Below are 16,784 nucleotides of genomic sequence, written 5' to 3' on the forward strand. Positions count from 1 at the left end.
TACAGCCACTTAATTTTTGTAAATGTTTCCAATATAAACTCCTTGTAAAGAGCATCTGCCAGCTGATCGTCTCATATGTGTGTGTACATCCAAAACAGCTCTATACATGGGCACTGCCAAGACACTGTGGCTCAATGTTTGGAACAAAAGATGTATATAACCAAGCTGGTGTTTCCTTCTGTTTGGATTTAGTAACAGTAAAAATTGGAGTTACATAAACAGTGGGGGAGAATGCTCCCCATGAATTCAATATATTAAAGTGCTAACATGAAGCATGATACCAATCTCTAATGTGGAAAAAATTAATAGTATTAAGGACTAGGACTACAATTAATTGTAGCTAATCCATAGTTCAATTACATAAATTGAAACTTAATCATACTTTGGTTAATGATCAGCTGAACTGCTGGCACTCTGCCTTTCCCTGAGCAAGTGTTGAATTCCTTTCATTTCTACCAAGGGAAGATATATTGCCATTCAACTCTCTGGCATTTGGCGCTATAGTCTTTTTATCAAGCCACTCTTAAAAGGAAAAAGCATCCTTTCAGAAAATGGGGGGGTTGTGCTGGGCAATGTGTTTTAGGTGACCCTGCTTGAGCAGGGGGGTTGGACTAGATGATTTCCAGGGATCCCTTCCAACCTCAACCATTCTGTGATTCTGTATGCAAGACAGCCTCCAGGAAAGCTGTGCAGACATAACTGTTTAGGAGAACAGTAAGGTCAATGACAATTTTATTGCAAGCTTCTTAAAAACTTTGGGAAAAAAATAAACACACTTAAAATTACACTGTTATTAATAAATACAATTACAGTCTGGCTATTCTGCAAGAGAACAGGAAAAAAATTTTCACTGAAAGCAAGTCTTAACACCATCTAATGCTGAGAATGAAGCTCTTTTCCTCTCTCTCTTTTTGATGACAACTGGGAATCCATCCGACTCACCTCTGTCACGAAAACAAAAAAGCAAGGTTAATGAATGACAAAAAGGATGATATGGCACGACCTCCAGTTTCTCAAAATGCTTTATATATTCTTGTGCTTCTGTTCATAACATCTAATTTCACTGACTAAATGAATTCTGAAGAGTTTGTGCTCTTCATAGGAACTCAGTATTTCCAAAAGGTTTTTTGTTGGTTTTTTTTGCTTTTAGGTTTTGGAGGTGTGTTAGTTTCTGTGGGAGTTTTGGGGAGTTTTTAACTTTAATACTATTACAAACACTATTCACAGGATCTACTAATGACCACAAGACATACTTCTGACAGTTCCAGTGCTCAGTGCTGCCCAAGGATGATTTACTGTCGATTAAAGTCAGAAATAATGTATACTCACCACAGTTATGAATAACATAAGCAGTGCCATTTAATATCACAGTCTGTTCCTTAGTAGTACTACATTTAATTTTTTTAAATAGGTTGCTTTTTACCTGGAATCTCATGAGGCCAGAAATCATTACAGTGAGGACAGTGTGGTTCAGTCTGAGCTTTGAAGTACTTTCCGACACAAGGTAAATGCATTCCAATTCCACAGGTTTCACATACTTGGCTCTAAAATCAGAAGTGTTAGTAAAAAACCTTTCTAATCCATGCTTCAGTTCAACCTAAAGTTGTCAAAAAGGGCTACAGCTATGCAGTGCTTTATCCCAAAGAATGTTTCACACATTACAGTTGGAAGACACTCAGAAACCAATGCCAGTAAAGTTAAAAGGAGGCATTTTCCTGGAAACTATGAAATACCACCTCCTTAGATGGGCAAAATTTCACTTGAAAGCTCAACAACACAGAGCTATTTGTCTGCAACAAAGGAGAGCGATTGGGATGGAAAACATAACATTAGGGAAGTGTGTTAGTTGGGAAGAGATGGAGGGTCAAGGAGCAAGAGAGTCTGATAGTTTTGAGAATCAGAGTTCAGGTTGTAACCACCTACTGTACAAGACTAAACTATCAACTTAACAGGTATCAATGCACAATCCTTTAGTGTGCTACACACACACACGTTCATTCTAAAATCCAAGATGCAAGCAATTCCTGAACCAAAATCCCAGGACCAAAGATGGATGTGTATCACATGAAAGATTACTATTTGCAAGGTCCAAAGATCAAGCTAGCTAACCCTTACTGTTATGCCTGTGTAAGGATAAGGGTTCACTTCTAGCCTGCTGGGCTTAGAAAGCAAGGCAGTGTGATAATGTTCCTCATTGGATTAGTTTCTCCAAGGTTTTTTTTTTTTTTCCAAAGACAGAAGATACAATATCTACACTGACAAAAGGGGAATTTTTTTTTTTTTAAATATAGATGAGCACCTTTACCACATTACAAGACCAGAAATGTTAGTGTCTGACTAACCCTCAAAGGAAAGTATCACACACTTCAGCTATGACCATGATAGTCCATCAGCAGAAGCCTGCTAAGGTAATCCAAACAATTGTGTTACCTGGATGGCAAGGCTGTGACAGATGTTACACTTCCTTGCCACACCTTGGTAGTTGCTGAGAATGTATTGTTCCATCTCCATTATGCAGCGAGTATGCAGCGTATATTCGCCATTTCTCTAATGAAACAAGAATTGGTGAGACAATCAATTTATTTTAGTTCCTTTTGTCCCTTTCGACCTTGCTCACCACTCTTTAGCAAACATTTGACATCCACTTTTTTTGCCATAGTGAAACAAACATCCCAACACTGACAAAAGGCAAAGCCAAAATACTTTTTAAGTGGCAGAACCTCATTTGCTTAGAGGATCAAAAGAATGATCTCACACCCTTAATAGAGATGTAGTCCTTGGAAGGTAGAGATGAGCAAGCACGCCCTCCTTAAGCTGAGACAGTTTGGGGACCCTTCAGTTTGCACGTTAGAGAAACTATTGGCTTTCAGAGAAATCTGGGCATTTGATGCATCTTGGAAAATCTCTGCTAAAGCACTGCAACGTAAGGAAACATGCAGCAGCATGTTGGAGATCTATGATGTGATGCATCCAGCAGAGAAGGAATTGAGGTCTCACTAATCCTAACAAACAGCTGCAGTGTCCACTCAGTTTCTGCCTCATGAAGTAAAGGAGATCTCCAGATGCGCACAGTGGCAAGTGCACTGCTGGTACAGGCATTTTCAACATGTTTGACCTCACTGCTTTTTCCAGGAAATCCTAAATGTTACTGGCAGCACTGATCACCTTGAAGAGCTTCTCTCTTGATTCAAGCTTTAAGTATGTTCTGCTGTTAAGTACAAGGGATGTCTGTATGTCTGTACACAGATAGCTGCACTAGCACACATACAAGAAACTGAAGCCATGTTGTTCTGTGTAGACCTACCCAAGGACTTTTTGCTTGTAAATGTACTACCTTTTCTTCAAAAAATCAGTGACTGGGGTGACAATAAGGACAGGCCCCACAAAACCATTTTTGCTGTCTTTCATTGAAGAATAGCTCCAATTTCAGCTATCACATCCATGAAAAAATAATATCTGGACCTATTAAAATACAAACACTTGGTAAGATACATTCGTTACCTCAGAGAGCCACTTATCCTCCACAAAAAGTTTCAACACTTGCTCTGCTTCCTTTTTCTTCATTTTCTTTGTCTTCAGTTGGTCAGCAAAGTTTAAAATCTCTGTGGAAGAGGCAAAGCCATTTTCTGATAAAATGATTAGGTCCATCTACAGGAAGAAATATTTTCAACTATTAAAAAAGCATGCAATTAGGCAGGCACACCTTATAGTAATGTACCATTTTTCCAGCATACATATATATTCTGGTATATACTACAGTATATGGCTTGAACCAGAACTATGTAAAACACAGGTCAAAATCTAAAACAATCATAGTTACCTTGTCGATTTTAATCTTTGCCAAGAACATGTACAGTGTTGCCTAAATGAAGCTGCATGCAAGGACCCTTGAGCATATTCAGGACTGATGCATCTGTTTCTTTTGAGGAAAGATCTTTAGCGACCAGAGTAAATTTGTCCCCTCTGGATTCGTTGGTACTGCTGAACCTATCTAGCACATGTAGGCTGTAGCACTGTTACCAATTTTCAGAGATTCCCTCAATGGAAACATTCCTGCTGCTCATTATCACAGAGCAGCATGCGGTTTATATGGTAGTAGTAATATGTGCCATGACAACGTTGTCTCCGCAGTAGCACCTGAACAGTCATGTCAGCACAACAATAATAAAAAAATCTCTGGATACTCTCAGTTTCTCAGACTTCAGCAGCTGCTGACAGAACAGTTGATACACTACTCTTTCCAGTTTATACAGAAAATTTTTATTTTAATGACTATAGTGCAAGACCAGGAAAGTCTAACAGCTGGACAAATTATGTCCTCAAAGTTCAAAGCATTATGAGAACAACCTACTAAAACATGAAAGATACATAGCTACAATCACAACTCAAAATACTAGTTGTTGGTATGAAATTGGACACTGCATGTCTTGGTATCTAGACCTAACAGATCTATTTGGAACTTTAAAAATTGCTCAGGTATTATGTTTTCTTGTTTGATAAGCACCATTCTGACTAGTTAAAACGCAGAATGAATTGGCTACCGTAACAATAATACACAGAATGTTTCCATTTAAATCACCAAATCCAACTTCTACATTATTAGCATTAAAATCTACTGTATATTAATAGAGTGCTGAAATCAGTGAGAATGTGGCTCTTTCTTAGCAAGATTCAGCAATTCCAGCTGAAAACTCTAGAATAAAGTTGCTGAAGGATGTTTGCTTAACTACAAGCAGATATGCCAAGTCATTCACTCCAAGGAGCCCTCCCCTGTTACTGATTTCCGTTTAACAACAACTGATTTTCAATAGGGAATGATTGCTTCTATATACTTATATTTTTTCCCCTACATGATGTGAGATAAAATTAACAATTATAAACTTATGTGAAATGGCAACTAGTTCCTGAAAAATATTTCAAATTTCCATTCATTTTAAGAGGATACCTTCACAAATAATACAATTTGCTAACTAATAAATGACATACTTACTGTTTTTCTGAACAATTCTAATTCATTTTCTGTATAATCAGATGCCATTTTAGTTATTTCAGTTTCTGCCAGATTAACCTATAAAAATAATACTTATACTGAGATCAAAATGATGCCTTTGTATTTCTACATAATAAATTACAAAAGATATTGCAGTGAAAAGAATATATCATCTTAAAATTAACAGGAATGTCATTTCTTTAAGTAGCATGAAGGAGGCTGTTCCTTAAAGATAATACCCGAGTTCTCTCTTTACAGACCCTGTTCATTCCAGCCATATGTTCTGCACAGCAGGCTCTGCCCAGTCCAAGCTCTCTCTTGAGCAACCCCCTGCCCTCTCCCCCAATAACCTGGGACAAATGGAGGTAGACAAGTGGAGAAGAATTTAAGACCATATCTTAAGTTTATATTAAGCTAATAGAAAAAATTGCCAAATTTTGAGACAAGATGCAAAGTCATACAGTAGAACTAATATAGTCCACCAGGACACTGTGCTAGACAATAGTGGTAAATATTTTATAATGCATGTTTTTATTTCATTGTGAAAAACAATTATTGATATTTCATATTTGTATTGCTCATGCTACTGCTCTTCAATATTAGCTCAAATTAATTGGCAAAATTACCCAGAAAGGTTAAAAGCAGCAGTTAACATCAGAAGACTTCAAGTATGGTCTTTTCACATCACTGTATAGCCTTCCCTCTTTGACATTCAGATTTCAGAGCATCCAGGGAAATATATATAAGCTATTCCTTAGCAAACCTTTTATGTTAGGTAGCTTGTTGATTAAGGAAAAAAAGAAAACTAATGTTGGAAAGCTCTCAATGTTTTCTAGCTGAAATATTCCTCTTGAGAAAGAAAAATCTGTGAAAAAAAAAAATCTTACTTCATCTCTAAATCTTAAGCAATGTTTATGCTACATAAAACAGACACTACTATGGTCCTTACTGCCATATTCCATTCCCACGCACCTATGGTGTTGACAGTTTATCCTCCCACTTCCCTGTTCTACATGGAGCTTCTACAGCAGCTGTCAGCCTAAGAGGGGAACAACCCAGCAGAAACAAAACAAGACACTGCTAAGAGTAAGAAGCCTACCGGCAGATACACCTTTCACTTCTGTGTTTTCTCTAAATAGCAGGGGGGTTTTAATAAATAAATTGTAACAAAGGATCATAGATAACTCAACCTTCCTAAGCTGGCACTTAGAGCAACCTTGTGTTTATTATGCACAGATACAGATATGGTTTTTGCCCAGTTTACAATTAGAAGGCATATGTACCTTTTATTGGCACATCATTCACAAAGGTTAATTTTACATCAGTGACACAGGTGACCACTCATTACTGCTCCACGTGGCGATTTATGCACTCATCATGAGAAGCCAAAACCATAAGATGGCAGCACATCACATACTTACTAGGGCATAACGCACTCTCCCGTCATCTTCAGACATTCCTTTCCGGATCTGCATAAACAAAGGCTGCAGATGGATGTTAATAGTATTGATGAAATCATCCAATTTATCATGTGCATAGTAGACTGGGGAGAAAAAAAAAAAAAAAGAAAAACTTAGGCAGACCTTTTTATGTTTTATCTGCTGAAATGTTTTTTCCTGGCCTGGGTAAAGCAGCTCAAAGTTATTCAGGCAGAATTTGAACAGGTCCATTATATGCAGCAGACATATAACATTTTGTGCTGCTGATTACTAACCTTCAGAAAAGTTCACCTCCTTGAAAGTCAGAGTGTACAGAAAGAGAGTCCAGACTTTTTGCCTCACTGTATAGAACTCACCACAGTAATCCATTACTTACAGCAACTGCCTTCAACTAAGTCTAGTTGAAAATAAAATACCACCAGAAACAATTCTTACGCACAATACAAAATACATATTTAATCTCTTTTGTTTATATACAACAGATTCCTTGTTTCTTGTGTTCTATTTCACAAACTAATTGGCATGTAGCAATCAAGTTACATGCCAAAAAACTTAAAATTCTAGCTTTGTGGAAATACCATTAATATTTTTGTGGCATTCCATAAGCAAATGAAATGCTTGCAGAAGTTTTATCATAGACATAATTAAGATGGGCTTTGGAGTCTTTTGTAGAAGCAGGTGCTGTAGCTGTGGCTTATGCTTGCACAGGAGCTGCACAAGCCCTCAGAGATTCCATCCAAAACAAGAGGGTGAAATCCCAGCTCCAATGGTGCTAGTGACAAAACTCCCACTGACTTCAGCATGCTAGGGCTTAAAAACAGCATTAAATAACAGTTCACAACTCAGCTATACAGGAAAGTGACTGATTTCTCAAAAAATACTACCAATTATCACTACCTGAATACTATTCTCAGTTATAAGAGTCAATCACTTATGTAATAGCAGCAGAGGTCCAACTGAAGGCTCCAAAATCCTCTGTACTTTACAGTATAGTACAGCACAAAAACATGAGACGCTGGATAATCCTGCCCAGAAAGTTCATGATTCTGGTTTATGCAAGACTCCATAAGTGGACAAAACCAACAAATTGCAAGAAAAAATTAAAATAAGTATAATTATCTGAAATTGAATTTTCCCCTGCCTGGCACCTGTCAGCAGGAAGGAGACTGCAGACATCAAGGCCAGTGAATGTTAATGACAGATCTAAAAGAGGGTAACATGAAAGAGATTAAAGAATATTCTTTTGGGCAACAGCTGTAACATTTTAATTTTAGATGAAAGGCTGCTCCACTCATCAGAAAATGATATAAATTCTCCATAAAAATTGAATTAGGAGATGGATCACCCCAAAAGCTGTGCTTAAAGGCTGTAACATCCAAGAAGTCTGTACACTTTACTATTCCAGATTCAGAAGGAGAAATGATGAATACCATTCACCATGAGCAAAGATTCATAACCTTCCTTCCACATTACCTTCCTTTCACATCTGCAGTACTAGGTCCAGTTCTTGGCTCCCCAATACAAGAGAGACAGGGAGCTACCAGAAGGAGTCCAGTGAAGGGCTACTAAAATGATTATGCGACTGGAGTATGTGTCATATGAGGAAAGGCTGAGAGAGCTGGGACTGTTCAGACTGGAGAAGAGAAGGCTCGGGGGGATCTGAAGGGAGGGTGTAAAGAAGACAGAGCCAGACTCTCCTCAGTGGTGCCCAGTAACAGAATGAGAGGCAATGGGCACAACCTGAAACACAGGAAGTTCTGTCTGAACATGAGGAAAAACTGCTTTACTGTGAGGGTGACTGAGCACCGGCACAGGTTGCCCAGAGAGGCTGTGGAGTCTCCTTCCTTGGAGATATTCAAAAGCCACCTGGACATGGTCCTGGTCAACGTGCTCTAGGTGACCCTGCTTGAGCAGGGTGTTGGATCAGATGATTTCCAGAGGTCCCTTCCAACCTCAACTGTTCTGTGATTCCTCTATGAAACAGTTCTTGTACACAAAGCTGTACTATGAATAACCTCTAAATTAACTAATTGGATAGAAACTGTTTATTCAAATATATTACTACTAAAACCCAGCAATATACTGCAACAGATTTGATGAGAAAGAGGACAAACTAACGTGATGTTACTAAAATGTGGATATTAATCCACTAAGTATCCACAGTCTTCATACTCTGGCTCCACATATACAGGAATCTATCTGCCTTTTTTCTTTTAGTAAAATATCTGAAAGCCCAGATTGTCAATACTACTTCAAACAACTGTAGTTAGGAAGGCCTTCTTGTGACATGACAGAATATTAAACTTTTTCAAAAGTCTTAATTTCTGATAGCTTTCCAGCAAAATGTACTACCTTAAAAAATAAAAATCTAAACCTTACTAACAGTTGCTGTAAATGATATTTCTCTAACAGAAATAAATCATTTCCTTCTCTAGGGCAAAAAGTATAATCTCAACTAATACCAATCACAGATGTACTTATTGTAATCTGCTTTCAGTCAAATAAAATCAAAGCAAATTGCTATTCCAGTTTTCAGGTCCAATTACAAACAGAACAAAGTTGTGCACAGCATTGAAAACCAAGTATATCATGGAACTAGCTACTGTTCTTTATCCTCTCTATCAATAAACAATCCTCAGCCCTGAACACTCAATAAAGATAGCATGTGGCAGCATTAGAAAAAGAGCTCATTATATATAGTATAGAACTATAGTATAGAACACTGCCTGGGAGCATTTTCTTTAAAAGAAATTATTTCAGTTCAAGAACAGATAGATAGCAGATCACATAGTAATTTTTTTTAATTTACACAAACTCTTAAACCTCAAGTATTTTCCAGAGAAAAGTTCAACAGGTCCCTGGTTGTGATACAATGTAGAGGTGCTCAGAGAAACCAGAAAATTTTCTGAACATGTCTGTATGCAAACTGTAAACAGCAGGTAGCAGAGCAAACTAACTTTCATTTTGCATCTTGGTTAATTATTATTTTTTTAAATTGGCACTGTTTTAAACTGTATTGTTTAAAGACAAGCAAACATCAGGAATCTTGTTACTAAGGTCAGTTAGAGAAGCCACAGTTTCATGATAAATTTCAAAAAATACGTGGAGTGTTATAAAATCAGGGCTCCCACGTTTAAGGCAAAAGACTACAAATAAGCTGAATAAATGCTTTAAAAGAAAAGAGATAAGATCTTTACTCATATAAAACCTAAACATAAATTTATCACATCTATGCACTTTAGTTTTCATGTTCTCTGTAAACAGATTTAGCAGAAGATTAAGTGCAGTTCTAGTCCGCAAAGTTGTATTACGAAAATAGCTTGTTTTTCTTCTACTTTGACACGGACACTGATTACAGATGTAATATAAGCCATTGAGAAACGGTTTTGATATTTATGGTTAATTTTCAGGGTCAAATCATATTTAAAAGATAATAACTATCCAACTTCTGACAGGCAATTCATCAGTTTAGAAACTTCAGCATTAAGCAAAAACTAGAAGTAACCACGAAGAATAACATGACAAATTATTTTGATTTTAAGTCACTGCTGCTCAGTTTTGATTTCATAGAAGACCAACACATTCAGAAAAGTGAGTTTTTTGAGAAAAACAATTTCTTAATTTCCTTGACTTATTCCCTAAGTAGGAAGATTTATATATATAAAAAGCTCCCTATTGAGATTTGAAAATGCTGCCTGGGAACTTTATTATAGCTAGGAAAAACTGAGAGAGGACCACTATTCATAAGAGAATCTAAGAGCCTGTCTGAAGTCCTTTAAAAATCAAAACAGTCTTAGTTGCACTTCATAATGACATGTTTTGCAAAACCTTTTTTCCTCTGATTTTTGTTGTTGTTATACAATAGAGGGAACAACCAGGAATACTCCCTCCTAATAGCAGAAGATATTATACGAAGACATAAAAACAGGCAATCCTTGCCTCAAAGAGCTGAATGACATTTTAACTATGGACTAGACTACATCATTTGTGATTAATTTTTTATGTATATCCTGCTTTACATTATTTTATACTCACATAGAACCATTCACATTATACCTGTTTATATACACACATCTACAATATATGTTTCAGGCCTCCCATGAAAAGAGAATCACTGAGAAGCAGAAGTTGCTGCTTCTAAGAGTGTTTTGCAACGCAACCATCTAGAACAAAAACAATCAAACTGCAAATGTGTTTAGGCAGGGAAAATATCCAGTTATTCAAACTGGGTGGCTGGATTTTCAGCCATATACCAATGCTGATACTCTTGAAAATGTCTCTATAAATTTCAGTAACCATTCATAGCGAAGACTTTGGTTTTAAAGCGTAACTACTACCTGAGTGATGGCTAATGCACTATGCTACAACGTTGGTTCAGTACAGACTAATACTCAGGTATCCAATCTTCTGTCACTGTTTTTAACACAGTGAATACTGAATTTGGACCCAGGGGATATCAAGTCAGTCTTCATTACCACAACATCTCAACGAAGATTTGATAAGCTTCTCTACATTTTAGGTTTCAATCCAGCTACAAGTCATCTGAAGTGCAGCAAAAAATATTTTGTAAAAAATATGGCCTGGTTTACATGGTAGACAAAAAGAGATTGTTGTATTACTGCATTCTGGCCTTAAATTCTATGGATAAGTAGATACAAATCCATGGTGAAAACAGAAGAGCCCTGGTAGAGTGTCATTATGATAAGCCATGAGTATACTAACAAGCCTGGCCGGAGCATGGCTTCCAAAACTAATAATGGGTAATATGATGCAGATGAGATGGAAAAAAAGTACAGCTGTTCACCAGACCTCACCTTGTCCTCACCAAAATATTTCCTCAGCGTTCACTTCTCCCACAACATCTAGGAGAAATAACTGAAGTATTCACTAGCAAAATATCAAAACAACAGCACAGTAAGTTTTTCTGTTGTTTTTCAGTGCAAACCCTTCTCTGATAACATAAAACACAGTCTTCAAGCAGATGATTATCTGCAAACCCCGCCACAGATAATAAAAAATCCCCAAAGCTCTAGCTGAACTTTGCAAACAAGATATTAGCATAATTAGCACACTAGGTCACACATCAAAGCAGCTACTGGGGCTTTTTCCTAGAATAACAAATACTAAAAATAAGTTTGCCACATGTAAAACAAAAATGCTTGCCTGTTGTATGAATCCCTTCTTTCTCATAGATAGTTTATTTAGTGGGTCTTACAACAGTCAAGCACGAAATGTATTATGCCTAAAAAACTGGGTATAACTGTAGACTAAAGTTGCCACTCACAGACATTTTCTTCAGAGTTTAGCTACCTAGCCAGTTAAATAAAATACAGAATCTACTTAGACAAAAACCAATATAGTATAATCCCCATTAATGAATGGCTAAATAAATACATTCCTTCCCTATATCCAAATAGGAAGGAAAAAAACGCAGTTTTCTCTAATCTATTCATTTGTTTAAACAACCCTTCACAAGTGCAATGCATTAGAGTTTGATAGCACAATGACTGATGTAACTCAATAAACAGTTACACTTTATAATGAATTTTATAATATTGGTGTTCAATAAATCTTGCCATTGATTTGAAATGCAACTTGAATTTGTCCCTCCATATTATCTGTAGATTCATCAAAAATATATGGGAAGAAAATACATTTGTTTTTTTCTGTTACCCTTCTGGCCTTAAAGACTGTAGCAAAGAAAATGCTTGTGAATGCCCTTTTCTTTGGAAAATAAAATGCTGGTCACCAAAATACCTAATATTCTTATGTTTCACAGAATCACAGAATAGCTGGGATTGGAAGGGACCTCTGGAGATCACCTGGATCTAAAACCCCTGCTCAAGCAGGGGCAGCTAGAGCACGTTGCCCAGGACATGTCCACACGTGTTCTGAGTATCTCCAAGGATGGAGGCTCTGCAACCTTTCTGGGCAATCCATTCCAGTGTTCAACCACCCTCACAGTGAAGAAGTGTTTTCTTATGCTCAGATGGAATTTCCTGTGTTTCAATTTGTTTAAATACTTGTCAGATGAAAATGTACTGAATCAAAGAAAAAATAGATGAGCTGGGGAATCTGTCAAGCGATAAAGAGGAAAGCACATGAATCTTAGTATTTACTCCATACGCTGAGGAAAAGCAGCGCTATTACAGAGAAAAATGTGTTTTCCAAGGGAGAGGCACAATTTTTTCAGTTGTACAATTTAGAGGTGTAAACACATCGCTCCAGTTATTAAAGAACTACAGCTGGCTTGGAAGATAGCAGGAAAAATAACTGCAAACTCTCCTATTTCTACTACATTTCCTGCTTTCAGGCTGGGGACAGGATTATATTCATTTTTCACATATTCCCTTCCCACAGAGAACGTCCTGTGAAAGGATCCAACATCCAGCACAGATACCATCAGCTCCCCAACTGTCCAAACACAGGAAAAAGGTGCTCAGCAATCACCCACAAAGACAACACACAAAGCCACCCCAAAAAAGGATGCTGAGAATGTCATGGTACCTCAGCTATACATAACACTGGAACACTGTGAAATGTCTTTAGCTTTGCACTTAAGATTTTACCATAACATGTTTCATAACTGGAGAAGCCGTAACACACTGCAGACAGAAAAAAACATGCGTTTAACAGATTCCAGTAAAAATAATAATACCTTTGCTGAACAATCCTGCAATTTATATCCTAACTGAATTGCACATTTTCTAGTGGTCCTATGCATTTTGATAGATGTTTGGAGCTTTTCCTTCAGAGATCTGTGCAATTTTAGTATAGGTACTTGACTGCTAACAGCAAGCATACATGTGCTGCACAAACAATAAGAAGGTGTCTCTAGCCAAAAGTCTTGTGATTTTGAAATAAAACAGAACAAGAGAACGTGCCAAATACCAAGATGGAAAACAGTCAGATCGCTTTGCTCAGAGGCTACACAGACTGGTTACTGTATGACTTGACTTTGTCAGACAAAGCTTTTTCGTTCTTTTATGTTTAAGGAAACCATCATCATAGATAGGTGACAGCCTTGTTATACAATACTTCGATCTGCGGGGGAAAGGAATTAATTCAATTATGCTGTTTTAGGTACATTAGCTTTGATCTGACTAGAAAATTATTATTCAGATTGCACTGAGCATTATTAAGATGTATTTGAAGAAACTACATCAAAAACAGAACTTCTTCAAGAAATAGTACAGACAGGCTATGTTTCCTCAGAAAAACGTTACTAACAATATCACAACTGACAAGATCATGGCGACTCTGCCCTAATAAGGATGGTCTGTCAACTCACTATTTTTTTTAATTCATAACAAATGTAAAGATGTAAAAAAAAAAAAAAAAAAAAAAAGTTCCATTCAATGAGTCAAGTTCAACATCCCTTTGTCCCCCAACATGACACACAGCCTTCCTCGGTAGAGCATTTAATAAAATTGTGACACTTAAAACTCCCACACTGTATCTGAGTAGTTTCACAGTCTTTTCCATTGCGCATTGGCTGTCACTATACAGACAAAATATGAAGTACTTGGTAGGCAGCAATTGCAAGGGAGCTATTTAAAAAAAACCTCTTCCTAATAAATAATTCTTTCTAATGAATGTTACTTTATCAGCTCTTGCTGCATCCTGCAATCTTAAAATTCACTGATTCTACATACTCAATACAGGATCTAGCTGTAAAGTTTTTCTCTTAAGATTCTTTTTACTAAACACACAACAAACTGGTTATATCCAAGCTGTTGGTTTAGGCCATTTACCAAATGCATTTACCACATGTTTATTTTTACAAGACACAGTGACTTGTTTCTCACAAATACAGGAGTAAACCAATGAAGAGCAACAGTATTTTTTCTAGTCAGGAATTTGTCATGTCATTTTTTCTAGTCAGGAATTTCCATCTATCAGTCAGGACCTTGCACAGGTGCTGAAATAAGTTCTTCTGGCTCAGCAAAGTTTGAACAAACCTGTGGAACCTGCTTGACACATTTTAACTACGGAAAATATATAGGTAGTGGGCTCTTCCGGAAAGGACTCTCAAGTCTGAGTTCACAAGTGATTGTCCATATCAGTAACTACAGTCTCTTCTAACAGGGGGAAAGAAATGTTAGCAGTGATGATGCTAAAGTTATCATCACCACTAACCACTTCAGTAACAAACTGAATAGTTCAGTTCTCCTGCAATTATTGGTTCAGCTCTCAACAGATTCACATAAACAGCATGAACTGACCAAATCCCTCAAATATAACTGTTAAGAGGGTTTTTATTTTTTAAATCTTAAATGCTAGAGTACAAGAGAATAACTTGAGATGTATATTCAGTGCACATCACTTCTCTCAATGTGTAATTTAAGCAACATATTTTCTAGAGTTATCCAACTTTCAACAGTAATTTGTTAAAATTACTACTTTAAACAGCATTTGGACATTTCCTTTCAAATGGCTTTTTTTTTTTTTTAAACACATTCCTTGTCCTTTTTAATTTTGCTCATAAATAAGGACAAGATAAAAATATGGGAATTTTATTATTTTCATTGTTCTCTGGGAAACAGCAATTAGGATTTAATTTTTTATTTTGTCAGACTATATAATTTACAACTAAAACCTACCAATTAATTAGTGCTAAATGCATTACTCATTTCAGGTTTATTTCAGTTTGTGCCCACCACATTTTCAAAATTAGTGAAGAGACACACTTACAGATAGTAAGTAGATCTCTCTGAAAAAATCATAACTGAGTTGATTACACATTTCTGTAGTATTTTTGTTCAGTCAGGAACTTCAAACAAATTTGAAAGTATATAACCAAATTTTTGTTCTATGTGCCATAAAATTCAGCTTGTTATAGCATATATCAGGACTAACCTAACTGAACATGTAATCAGTCAGGCAACAGATTTACTCCAGATGGATGCATTGCATAACAGCATATACTTCATATTATATTCCAAAGGAAATCCTTCCAAAGAAGTATGAAGAAAAACATTCTGGAGACTTAAACACTGTTCTTGGCAAGAATGAATAAAATTTTAAATACATAACCAAAAAAAAAAGTCTCTGCTAAAATAAAAAGTTAGAGTTTGCTCTGTATGAATCTAACTGGATTAAACCTTAATTTCCTTTGGGTTGTTTTATTTTTTCTTTTAGGAAAGAAAGGAGAGAGAACATGCATGTCATTAAAATTTTTAACATTTCTTTAGATGGTGTATGCTTTCAAAATAATGTAACTACTTATAAACTATATCAGAAAAAAGTGTTCTCCCATCTTATTCTCAACACTTTTTCTCAGAAAGAGAGACAAACCTTTATGGATTTCACAGCAATGCCTGTGTAATTTCCTAGCCTCTGATCCTTCCATTATCCCATGAGACATCAGGACCTGCAAGAATCGTCGATGACTATCAGTCATCTGAGCTGCCATTGCAATATTCCACCAGGCTTCAAATGCTGAAAAGGGAGTACACTGGAATTAATACAGATTTCAATTAAATTTCTAATTTATAAAAAAGAACAAATCAGTGAGCTAAAAAACTGAATCAGGGCAAAAAAGAAGATACCCCAGCTTCATCTCCAAATACAGACGTTGACTAACTCCAGGGTTCTATGAGAAGAATGCAACAGACAAAGTCTAACTGATTTTACCTAACACTTTCAGTTACAGATTAAAATAATGTAGACATTGTGCCATCATACCCCCCAAAACAATTCTCTTAACATCTATTACAGTCAACAGAACATCTTGCACAGTTTTGTGTTAAATACTTCTTCTGTTTAGTACATACTCAAATAGCTTGTCTAGTTAAAGAGTGTAACTTACTTAGGACAGAAAATCCTCCTCTACATGTCGTGAAGATTGTCAGAACTAAACAAAAGCATTTCAAGAAATTCTTTGACCATTCCAGCCAAATAACGCTGAAAAAAATCCAAAAGATGTAAGAAGCTTCCAGAGTCCTCCAAACCAAAGACCCCCCCCCCGCCCCCAGCCCGCTCGTCCCCACCGTCCCCCCAGGCCCAAAGGCCCCAGCGCTGTCCCTCCCCGGCCCTGTCGCCCCCACTGCCCCAAAGGCCCCCACCCCCGTCACGCCGCCGCCCCTGCCTCGGCCCCCCCGCCTGCCGCCGCCGCCGCCACCGCCTCACCCCGCGGGCCTGCGGCGCCGCAGCCCTCCTGCACTCGACAGTTCGGGGATCGCCACAGCCGCCTGCCATCGACCGGCTCAGCTAGCGCCCAACAGAGCCCGCCCAGCCGGCGCTGTGGCCCCGCCCACGGCCGCGCGCACTAGGGGCGGCCTTGCTGGCGTGGCCCCGCCTCTGCCGCGCGCTCCGGCGGAGCGTGGTCCCGGCCGGCGCCCGTAGTCGCCAGG

General features: G+C 37.5%; 1 protein-coding gene across 3 annotated transcripts; it reads right to left on the reverse strand.

Annotated features, from left to right (window-relative positions):
• Positions 1–715: 715 nt before the first annotated feature.
• Positions 716–16,651, reverse strand: NSMCE1 (NSE1 homolog, SMC5-SMC6 complex component). 3 transcript variants are annotated; one of them, XM_013944666.2, is made up of 9 exons: positions 16,561–16,651; positions 16,241–16,335; positions 15,727–15,870; positions 6,412–6,533; positions 4,991–5,068; positions 3,502–3,648; positions 2,431–2,547; positions 1,424–1,544; positions 716–944 (listed from the first exon to the last, which is right to left on the reverse strand). In XM_013944666.2, exons 3-9 carry the CDS (start codon positions 15,842–15,844, stop codon positions 874–876), a joined length of 774 nt encoding a protein of 257 aa, XP_013800120.1. In that variant the 5' UTR covers positions 15,845–15,870; positions 16,241–16,335; positions 16,561–16,651; the 3' UTR covers positions 716–873. The 3 variants fall into 3 exon arrangements, with proteins under 3 accessions (XP_013800120.1, XP_013800121.1, XP_067162775.1); XM_013944667.2 differs by having other exon boundaries at positions 16,241–16,285; positions 16,561–16,642; XM_067306674.1 differs by lacking the exon at positions 4,991–5,068.
• Between the last annotated feature and the right edge of the window lie 133 nt (positions 16,652–16,784).

This window comes from Apteryx mantelli, chromosome 16 (genome assembly GCF_036417845.1).
Source record: "Apteryx mantelli isolate bAptMan1 chromosome 16, bAptMan1.hap1, whole genome shotgun sequence".
Taxonomy (NCBI): domain Eukaryota; kingdom Metazoa; phylum Chordata; class Aves; order Apterygiformes; family Apterygidae; genus Apteryx; species Apteryx mantelli.